Below are 10,857 nucleotides of genomic sequence, written 5' to 3'. Positions count from 1 at the left end.
CCCCCCCCCCAAAAAAAAAATTACTAGCTTTTTCTTGTTCTTCAGACACTTAAATAAATTTTTAGAAGTACTGGTATGTCTTTATTATAGTTGGCATTAAAAGGATTGTGAATTATCATTGCTAAGAAAGGAATAATATCTTTCATTAACATTATTGACAAAATTGCCAAGTTTATTTTTTCCTAAATGTGGGTCAAACTTGAACTTTTTTACAGTACTCTATTTTGACCTGGATTCATATGGCCAAGGTAAAAAAAACAGCCCATGTGTATCTATGGGCTCTAATGCTCTCCCTTTACCCCAAATGCAAAATATTCATTAACACTATCCACATGTATGTCAAAAGCAGCATATGCACCACATCTTATGTCAATTGAAGTTTATAAAATTAATTCAAACTTTGTGGGAAAATACAGTGATTTGCAGCACTGCATGTACTCCATGATGCTTTCCTTTAATACCAAGTTTCAAGCTAGATATTACAGACTATAGTATTCCTAAAAATCTATTAAAAAAAAAAAGATGATAAGAAGAGAGAAGACCAACATAATACCTATGCTCATGTCTACTTCAGATTTCCTGAACACTTTTTAGGGATGTATGCTCAATCTTTGCATCTCATTTCTTTCAGCAAGCAATAATTCTTACTAATATTCTAAAATTATTTCCATTATGTTTCTGTCAACATTAGTCTCGCTTCATTTCCCACTTGCTAAGGTACATGCTGAAATTCAGATTTAGAAGTATGTTTGAAATATATTGAAGTAATTTGAACAGGTAGATTATGCAAAGGTACACTATAGAAACTGCTATTATTTTGTTATTTCTAAGAAGGACATCACTGCTTTCTTCTAAAAATTGGGGTTTCTACTACACAACATCTTTTCATATTTACTTTTTTCCATACAGGGAGTAGACACAGAAGAAAAATGTCTAATTGACATATTAGCCTCAAGATCAAATATGGAGATCTTCCAGATGAAAGAAGCCTACCTAATGCGTAAGCTTTTTCACCAAGTGTAGAGTAGCAGCTGCACTATATATGTTCTGGAGGTATTAGCACACACAAAGGAACAGAACTAGAAAAACACAGTACAGACCAGTACAGCCTGGTTCCCTCTCCACATCCTCTCCCACATCTACATACAAAAGGCTGAAGCAATGTGGGGGGTGGGCAGGCCAGTGGGGACAGTGGCTGAGGGCCCCCAGCAGGGCCAGATGGATGTGCCAGCCCCAGAGCCAGGTCCTTGCAGAACCTGCCCAGGTTACACTGGAATAGAGTAAGCCTATTTAGCCTTTATTTGATAATCTTCATTTGTACTATTCAGAGCATGTTCATTTGTGATTTAAAATTATATCCTTTTGGTTTAACCTAGAATATAATTCTGATCTTCAACAAGATATTGATTCTGAGACTTCAGGTCACTTCAGAGATACACTCATGAACCTTGCTCAGGTACTGTAAAAACAAGAACTGTGACTTACATTTCTAAAAGATTCATAATTACTTTCAATAGTATTTGATAAGTTTTACATTTTAAGGTGACTGTGATTAAAGCCAGTTCAATAGGGCTGCACTTTTAAACAAGAAACAGGAGGGAAGCTGATGAAGAGAAACTGAATTCCTTCATCTATTCTGACTCAGACTTTGGATATCAGATAGAAGCAAAGGTAAACAGATTATTTTATAAATTCCCTTTGGTATTCACCTGCTGACCCTTTGCTCCATCTGTCTCATCTCAAAATGAGTCTACTTGCATGTACAAATGTGATTGTTATTTTTAAAAGCATATGTTTTCTCCATTATCAGAAAACATCATAAACCAGTCAAACATTATGTGAAAATAGAGATATATTCACATTTGATTAAGAAATAAAAAGTTCACTGCTCAAAATATAATGCTCTTTGTGCTATTGCATATGCTAAATCACAAAATGCTAGCACAGAAGAAAAGGAAGTATCACTTTTACATATCAACTTTTGCAGTTTTACCAGTCCATAGTTTATACAACAGACATACAGAAGTCATTCTCACTGCAGTCACTGTGCTCATTATCTTTAAAATCTTTTGTAAACCAGAGTAACAAATAATAAAGGACTGCCATGGGATAACAGCATACATAAGGTGTATCTGTACTTTTAAATACGTGCATGTCTGGGGAAAAACTTCTTACACAAATTTGAAATAACAGTAGGCTTCACTGAAGTTAAAAAGACAGAAGTTTCAAAAGTAGAAGCTATAGACAAGAAATATTTTTTTCTCATGCTGGATGTTTTTTCCCGAATAATGAAAATTTTTCCTAGCTTAAAAATGAAGAACAACCTCACTTAAGCAACCTCACTTCTCATAATTTATTAAAAACCATGGGACATATTTACCCATCAAATCAACCAAATTTAAAAGAATCTCTGATTATACATTACTACTCCTAATTTTCTTAAACCCCAGGTATTGATAAAGAAGCCTAAAATCAGCAATTTCATGGCTAACAAAATCTGCTATTCCACTCAAGATAAGGAAGAGTTGCAGGAAATTTCAAATTGACTCAGATATTCTGAACTTCTGAAGATTGTTGGTCAAATCACTCATGCTTGCATATCATCTTACATTAAAACTCAGTGATATTTCATTAAAACATACCCTTTCTAGTTCTATAACCATGCAACACTTCCAGTGCATACTTTAATGCTTTTTTGCAGAAAACCTTTGCTTTGATTTCTATTAAATCAGACAAGTAAACATGCTCCATATGCAAAGCAAACTATTCAATTGCTATAGTATTGCATTTATGGTTTTCATGTCCAGCCTGAGGCAGATTAGATTATATTAACCATAGAGGTTATGGTCCTTCCTAAGGAAACAAACAGAGTTAAAAGAGTTTCAAATTCAGGCTAACTAATATTCTAGTCTAAGACAAACAGATTTTATTCTAATTCTCTTTTTTTGGGTATTAACTGAAATATAATAATGTTCTACAATTTAAAACATAATTACACAGATCTTACTGGAGAAAGTGGGCATTTGACTCATGTAAAGTATTATTACAGTTATTTTATTGTACACTGCCCTGTCTTTATTCCCTTGCTTTCTTGTGTATGTAATTTTATGCAGTCATTCCATCACAATTCACTTCAGATAATTTATACTACTACTACAAATTTCACTGAGTGAAATTCTCACAATTTAATTAACATGTAAATTAACATTTTTAACAAAAAAGAACTATAAATAAATCATTCTACAAGCTGACAGCCAATACCTAGTTTTAATCCTTCCCTTCATATATAAGGTAACACGACTGTAAATTTTAAACAAAATTGCTTCAAGAACATATTATTAAGGCAGTAAATACATGAGCTCCAGATTCTTAAGAGTTCTGCAAACAAGGCTGATTTGTATCTTTACAAGATGACTATGGTTATAAAAGCAATTCCACAAGTAGTGTGTTCTTCTCTTTTCCTGACTACGTAATTCAGAACATAGTGTGTTTACTAAAAAATTTAGCTTGGTTTGTGTAACTGAAAAGCTAGTGAATGTATGGGAAAATTAGAAATTTTTTGGGGGGGTTTATGTATCAAAATTGTCAAACCATTTCCTAGCCCTGGATCTTAATTTTAGACAATGATTATGAGCAAGCAAAATCTCTATTATTTTATGAGCTTGCTCTATGGTTTGTGCAGGAATCAAAACACATTGAGAAAAGATTTTTCTGGTAATATGAATATTGGTAAGAACCAATCAGTATGGCAAATGTTACTCCTATCCTTATTTTCCCCTCAGAGCTGTATATTAGAGTAAACAATATAACATCTGTTATTCTGAAAGTGGTGGTGGGATTGTGGTGGTCAGGTAAAAGATTATTTAAAATAGGACTAAGAATGGGATAGGTTCATCTACTTCCCCCACTTTTTCATCTCACATGACTGTTTTTTATTCCAGAATTCCTCTCATTAAAGAAAATTAAGACATCATGTGACAACTTGAAGATATTGTCCACATTTGCAAATTCAACCATGCAAAACACTGATCCAACCTAAAGGCCTATACATGTTATCTCAAGCAATTCAACACAGCTTCATACACAGAGAACTTTATATTCCTACAGTGGTTTAGTGTTGCGTTTCGGCCATTTGTCTGGTGGGGGAAAAGCTTACGCACTCAATAAGAGTGCTCAATAAGCTTCCTCTTTATTGTTTACAGCATCAGACTTTTATACAGTAATTAATAAGCTAATGCATATTCTGTAACTTAAGCCCCACATTGGTTATTCTGTACATGTCAGTCCTGCCTCTGTGTTTACATTCTTTCAGAATTAAGCTTTCTCTTTCTCAGGCTGTTTTTAGCACGGTATCTCTGCTTCAAGGGTACAGGCCTTGTTACTTTCAGACTAGCTGAGCTCGTTATGTTCTCAGCTTCAGACACCTGGACCAAGTCTGTGACTCTGGTCACACATAATATTCCTCAACAGTTTAGGATTTAAATTTTGAAGAATATGTATCTCTTTTTTTCCCTCAGGGAACAAGGATGGAAGGATATGCAGACCCTTCTACAGCTGCTCAGGATGCAATGGTAAATATGCTCAGATGTGATGTTCTCAAACATTAAAAATAAAAAACAGAAAACAAATGTTGAAAAGTGATTAAGGACTTAATTTAAATATTTTGCTTTTTTTGTTTTTTCCATTTTTCTGTTATATTAGATTCTATGGGAAGCATGCCAGCAGAAGACAGGCGAACACAAAAACATGCTGCAAATGATTCTCTGCAACAGGAGTCAGCAGCAGTTGTGGATGGGTAATCCAGCAGTTCAGCTGTTTGAATACAGAGTGTAAAGGAAAAATGTGACTTGCTAAGAAAGCCATGCTTTGCATACCAAGACAGTCAGTGTGCAGCAGGACATTAGCCTGAAACCAAGTGTGAACTGTTGGAGCTCTCAGACTTGCACTGATGTGAATGGGAATTTGGAAGTAATGCAAAACTGAACTTTGCCCGATGACTACTGACAGCTGTAGACAGAACAGACAGGCATCAGGATGCCTAATAACCCAGAGAAGAATGCATGACCAAAGAAAGGCAAATGTTACAGCTGCACTGAGTCTACACATGACACAACAGGATGAGGGAGATTTTTCTTAACTATTTTATTCATTTTTCCTAAGCAACTCTTATGAGGGAAAACACTTAGGGAGAGCTGGAAAACATTTCAACAAATGTTTGCATGTGAAAACATACTGCTGTGTTGAAGCTTTTCCCCAGAAGTTTCATAGAAATTTTTGATGGGAGCACTTCAGTGTTCACATCTGCTCTCCAGTAATGAACATAAACACATAAACACAAGGGCCATTTTTATTTAAAATAGAAAATCAGACATAGCTACAGATTGCGGGAAATTTATGTGAGCTTATCCAAATCTTCCATTGTAGGAAATAAACCTATTTCACCTGGTGGCAAGTTTGAGTTTCTGCTCTGCAGCAGAAAAACAGTCTGTCTGCTGACAAGTTTATCACTGCGCAGCCAGCTGTATTTCTTACGTCAACTTCCAACAAGTAGCTTAGGACTACTTTGCTATCATGGATCAACAAATTCATTCAGCTGATAATGACAGGATTAACACACCTGCTCTATGTTCTGCTCTCTTCCTGAGATCTGAGGGCCCTGCCTGTACTGTAGTGCTCCGTAAGTTCTGTAGTCAGAAGAAAAAGAATTTTCCTCCTTCCATAATGGAGAAAGCACAGCCTGGATATTTGCGTGTGTGCATATCTGCATCTTGCAGCGAGCGTGCGCGTCACGGGACTCCTGGCTCCTTGCCACGATCCACGAGCCTTGCCAGCTTTAGCCAAGCCAAGCAAGGAAGTGTCTTACTAGCAGGAGGTTCTTACCAGTGTCACAAACAGATGTTGCTAGATACGTGGCATTCATGCATTCATTTTATACTCTAGGCTGAAGAACCCAGGGGAGAATGTCCTAGAAGTCAAGTTTCAGGCTACTCATTTAGGTTGCCTGACCTGGGCAATATAAACATAATGAAACACTGAGAATAATAAAGGTAAAAAATAAACTCAATAGTTATAGTACTGGGGAGAAGCAAGGAAAAAAAAAACACAAAAAGCAAGTTGATCATTATTAATGAACTAGAATAAAACAAGATCTTTTTTCCACCCCTTCCCCTCAAGTTTTCCAGGAATTCCAAAATATCTCTGGGCAAGACATAGTAGATGCCATTAATGAATGTTACGATGGATACTTTCAAGAATTACTGGTTGCAATAGGTAATGTAAAGATATTATTTTTACTAGCAGCAATCTCTTAATAAATTCTAGTATATTATCTCTTGTTCATTAAGAATATTATTTTTCTGATATTTTATCCACTTTAATCTCCTATATTGTGCAATTAAATTTTCAGAGATTATTAGAAAATAATATTTTAACTACTTTCCCCTGCTAGTGTAAATCTAAAAATGTATCTATGGAGCACTAGCTTCTGACTTAGCAGAACTAGTATCTACTTTATTTGATAATAAATTTTGTGTGATAACTGCCTTTCCAACTGATTTTACACATAATAAATAACCAGCTATGTTTTCAGGACTTTGGTGATATATAAATAAGTTTCAACCTTTATGTACATTTATCTTTCATTTATAGAGTAAGGATAAAAATATTTCTACAAATAGAACATGTGAGTGTATTCACTGATATTTAATAGGCCCTTTGAAGCAACAGCAATGAGGATCCCCCACCAAACTATCAGAATTATAAATATAGTTGTATTAGTGAATATTGGTAGCTTAATTTTGACCCGAGGCATGGACAGCACTACCCAGATTTTTATTTCAAGGAGCCCAAAGCCTAAAGAAAGTATTTTATAAGAATCTTCTGTTTTTCTGTTGCAATTCTTCCCTCCTAGTTCTCTGCATTCGTGACAAGCCTTCGTACTTTGCTTACAGGCTTTATAATGCAATTCATGTAAGTAGTCATTCTACCTCACGTTTCCTAAAAATAAGCTTCTGGGTTTTTGGGGTTTTTTTGTTTCTTTGTTTGTTTGATTATTCTAAAACCTGTACTTACAAATCAGTCTCTTTAATCTTTAAGGTATGACTGTGTGTTTTAAAATCGTTGACACCTACATAAATTTCAAAGCAGTAGTGCTTAAGTGCCTAAGCAGTAGAAGTACAAGTTTAAGTATTTAGATACTTTAAAAATTATGTGTCAATTTTTTTTAATTTAAGACTTTTTTTCTTTGCATGGAAACACCCCCTGCTGTGCAGAACTCAATGTGCATTATTCTTACTATATAATTTTTTGTCTGTAGAGATTTAATAAGTATGGCTAAAACTTAAATAATAAATTAACGTTACATGAAGACAAATGCTTACATTTCTTTGTAGGACTTCATGCAGGTTCCTTTATTTTTTGTGTAAGTGCTAGCATTTTTTGACGTTTTATTGCCACTAGATGTCCCCATTCTTCACAGAATTATATTATGAAAATTTATTTAGAAACAGTTAAAATAAAACACATCTGAACAAAACCTATGTAAATTCTAAAGCTATGGTTAAAAATCTCACAGAATTCACATGAGGCAGCAGCTTTTGTGAAATTGATTACTGGCCTCATTATAGTTTGAGTGGACTCCACAACAACAGTCAACTGCTACTCAAAAACTGAATTCCTAGGAATACTGACAAAAGTTTGTAATATTTTCCTTTTTTAAAAGTTTCAGTGCATGGATAAATCACTGGCATAGAGGGAGCCCTTGTTACTCAGTTACATGAATTCTATTATTTGAGTACATGAAAACTCAGTAGAATAAAACCCTTAGACTCCTTTAACATCTAGGATACCTTTATGGGTATTTTCTTCTCTCATTTTCTTTTTTTCATTTTAGGACTTTGGGTTTCACAATAAAACAGTTATTAGGATTCTCATTGCCAGGAGTGAGATAGACTTGATGAACATACGCCAGCGATACAAAGAGAGATATGGGAAATCACTCTTCCATGACATTAAAGTAGGTTTTTACAAACTTCTGCATATATTCAGCACAGGTATCACACAGACTGTACCACTCTGTTTAACCACTTGGTTTAAAACAAAACAAACAAAAAAGCAAGGTGTAAAAACAACAGCACATTTTCAATGCCTCAGTTTGATTTGAATGAGAATTTCTCAACTCACTCGCTGTGATTTTATCCCTCCCCAGTGCAAGATGGGTTTATAAACAGTGTGTGCTGAACAAGAGTTTGTATGAATGGTTTCTACACTAGTTGAGAACATCTTATCTCATGTTGATCTGTAAGGCTAGGCTGGTATCAATTCTGTGCAAAACTGGAGTAAATATCTGGTTTTACCCTTCTGCTTAGGTAAAAACCCTGTTCCTCTTGTACTCCTGGTCCGTATCTTAAAACTTTGAATGTGTTTAATTGTACAAAAAATGTCTCTTGCTAAGACACTACATTTTTATGTCACTATAATCCAACTGCAAGATGTGCAGCAACTTTATGAAATTGGTCATGAATTTTTGGTATTGAACTTGAGAATGAATAAACAAATTTGATCCAGCCTTTCGAAGATAGATGGTTTCTAGGTGCCTAAGCAACCAAAGGCCATGGCAAGTGAAATTTAAAAAAATCTCAGCCTAGAATTCTTTTGAAAACAATGTAATATTTTACTAAGCCTTAGTTCTTGTCACACACCAAAAAAAGAAAAATTCAGAAAATGTAAAGTCACAGAAATGTTGATTTTTCTTTTTTTCTTTGCAGCATTTTGCTTCAGGGCATTACGAAAGTGCTTTACTTGCTGTCTGTGCTGGTGATACAGAAGATTATTAAGAAGATGTACTCTGAAGGCTGTGCAAACCTATTTTAAATAGAAATTGAAGTAATATGCAATGCACTAACTCTAAAAGATCCCTATTTCATATAACAGAACAGCAAAATCAGTAATGTACATTTGCTAATATTAAATCTTTCTTGAGACAGGAAAAAATGTTGGCAGGAACATGGTTTTATCCCTAGTTCTAATTAATATTTCTGATTTTATGATTTATGTAAATTAATGCAACAAGTGGTAAAATGACTCCATGCAGGCATTTGTTTATCATTTAGTGTCACAACATCCCAAACATTCATCAACACACTCTGGAAGAATTTATTTGTTTCCACACTAGAGAGAAGAAAATATTTTGCTTTATTTACTTTTAGCAAGAGGATTTCTTCCTTCGAGGAAATTTTTTCTTCTCTTTCCTACTTCTTATATCTCATATTTTATGCTCTTGAATATTATTGTTTTAGTTACAACCACACTAAGCATCTGCCCCCATCTATAAACAGTCATTCATCAGAGTGCTTTTGTATTCTCTTTTATTTTACTCACATACTTAATGGCCTTTCCCTTATTCTGCTTGAAACAAAAGTAAAAATTAGAATCAAGTACTCCATCCATTCCAGCGCCATGCACTGGAAAACCTGGAAGACAAAGCACTGCTTAACTTCGAGCAGGAAAATTCCAGAGGATTATAATCTCAATCCCATTTTTACCCATCTCATTTTAACCATTCATTGAATATTGACCTTCAGAGCATGGAGGTATATCCAGGATGCCCTAGGTGGCACAAATCAAGAATTGACTATTCGTGAGTAACTTTGCACCTCCTAGAGAGGCAGAAGGATGCGGCGCTCTCTGGAACACCCGCGAACAATCTGCCGCAGCCGCTGGAGACAGCAACGAGGCTTCGAGTCCTCGCCCCACGGGAAAACGTGACGCTGCTTTAAATACCCCGGAGCTGTTCGGGGCATCCTATCCTGGGCCTCCGTACCTCCTGTCAGCCTCTTAGGGAAACAAGAGTGAGAGAAAGTACCACACTTTTTAGTGTTCACTAAAATATCTGCCCGTGGCTTTTCTCCCGCCGCCACAAGGTGTCCGACTGGACACAGACCCTCTGGCTGTTCTTACAGAGCTACTTTCTGCAGGTGCAGTCCGTGTGACTGAATAAAGCACGGCTACAGAAAGGCACAAATACCTGGTTGCTTTTGTGCCGTTTGCGCTCGTCGCTTCCCTCAGCCTCTGGAAATAACACTAATTACAGCGCGTCTGCCTTCATTGCAAATACTGACATCGTGTTACTAGTATGTTGATATATAATAAAATTTCTTTCGAATCTCTCTTGAGTTTGACTCATTTTTCCAAACACTTCGGGCGGATAATAAAATTGTTAAGTTAGAACTTGGGGGCGAACGTGGCCGGGAGTAGAACAAAAAAAGCGGGCGGGGAAGGAAACAGCTGAGCACTGTGCCAGGTGCCGAGCACTAACATCATTCTAAACCGATGTTCTGACTTTGCAACCGTAGCTGGTGGTAGCTCCCAACAGCCGTACCTCGGCCCTGCGGAGTCACTTGGTTTTAACTCTACAGTTTGCAGACAGGAACAAGGACACTTCTCAGCACTGCAAACAAGTCGAGCTCCCAGCGCTTCCCGAGTTCCCGTTCCAGCACGTGAGGCGGGAGCTCCGCCCACAGCCCGTCACGAAATGTCGGCGGCGGCGCTAGGACCCCGCGGGCGCCACGGCGTGCGGGCGCTCGCGCGCCAGGTAGGAGGCGGGTACCAAAAACCTTTGTCCCGCCCCCTTGGCCTCGCCTGCTTTTATTTGAGAAGGGCGATGTCAATCTCGGGCCTCCGCCTATCGCCAATGCTCATCTCCTGGCCCCACCCCCCCACGGCCGGGCGCCACTTCTTGGGACGTTGACGACTGGAAGCGGCGTTTGGACCGCGGCGCTCCCGGGTTCTGTGGCAGCCGGGCTGCGGCCCCCCAGTGCCGTCCAGCTGGAAGTGGAGGGGCCGTGGTACAAGCGGAGC

General features: G+C 37.1%; 1 protein-coding gene across 1 annotated transcript in view; it reads left to right on the top strand.

The window, feature by feature from the left end:
- Positions 1 to 8,913, top strand: part of ANXA10 (annexin A10) — a 21,742-nt gene extending 12,829 nt beyond the window's left edge. The window contains exons 5-12 of the mRNA XM_005415559.2: positions 910 to 1,000; positions 1,377 to 1,456; positions 4,518 to 4,571; positions 4,702 to 4,795; positions 6,175 to 6,270; positions 6,911 to 6,969; positions 7,892 to 8,014; positions 8,766 to 8,913. Coding sequence (XP_005415616.1) covers positions 910 to 1,000; positions 1,377 to 1,456; positions 4,518 to 4,571; positions 4,702 to 4,795; positions 6,175 to 6,270; positions 6,911 to 6,969; positions 7,892 to 8,014; positions 8,766 to 8,834 — 666 coding nt within the window. The 3' untranslated portion in view covers positions 8,835 to 8,913. The remainder of the gene's footprint in view (positions 1 to 909; positions 1,001 to 1,376; positions 1,457 to 4,517; positions 4,572 to 4,701; positions 4,796 to 6,174; positions 6,271 to 6,910; positions 6,970 to 7,891; positions 8,015 to 8,765) is intronic.
- The last annotated feature ends 1,944 nt before the right edge of the window (positions 8,914 to 10,857 follow it).

Source organism: Geospiza fortis, unplaced genomic scaffold (genome assembly GCF_000277835.1).
Source record: "Geospiza fortis unplaced genomic scaffold, GeoFor_1.0 scaffold40, whole genome shotgun sequence".
Lineage (NCBI taxonomy): Eukaryota > Metazoa > Chordata > Aves > Passeriformes > Thraupidae > Geospiza > Geospiza fortis.
The sequence above is the reverse complement of the archived record's forward strand: the minus strand, read 5'-3'. Positions and strand labels throughout refer to the sequence as shown.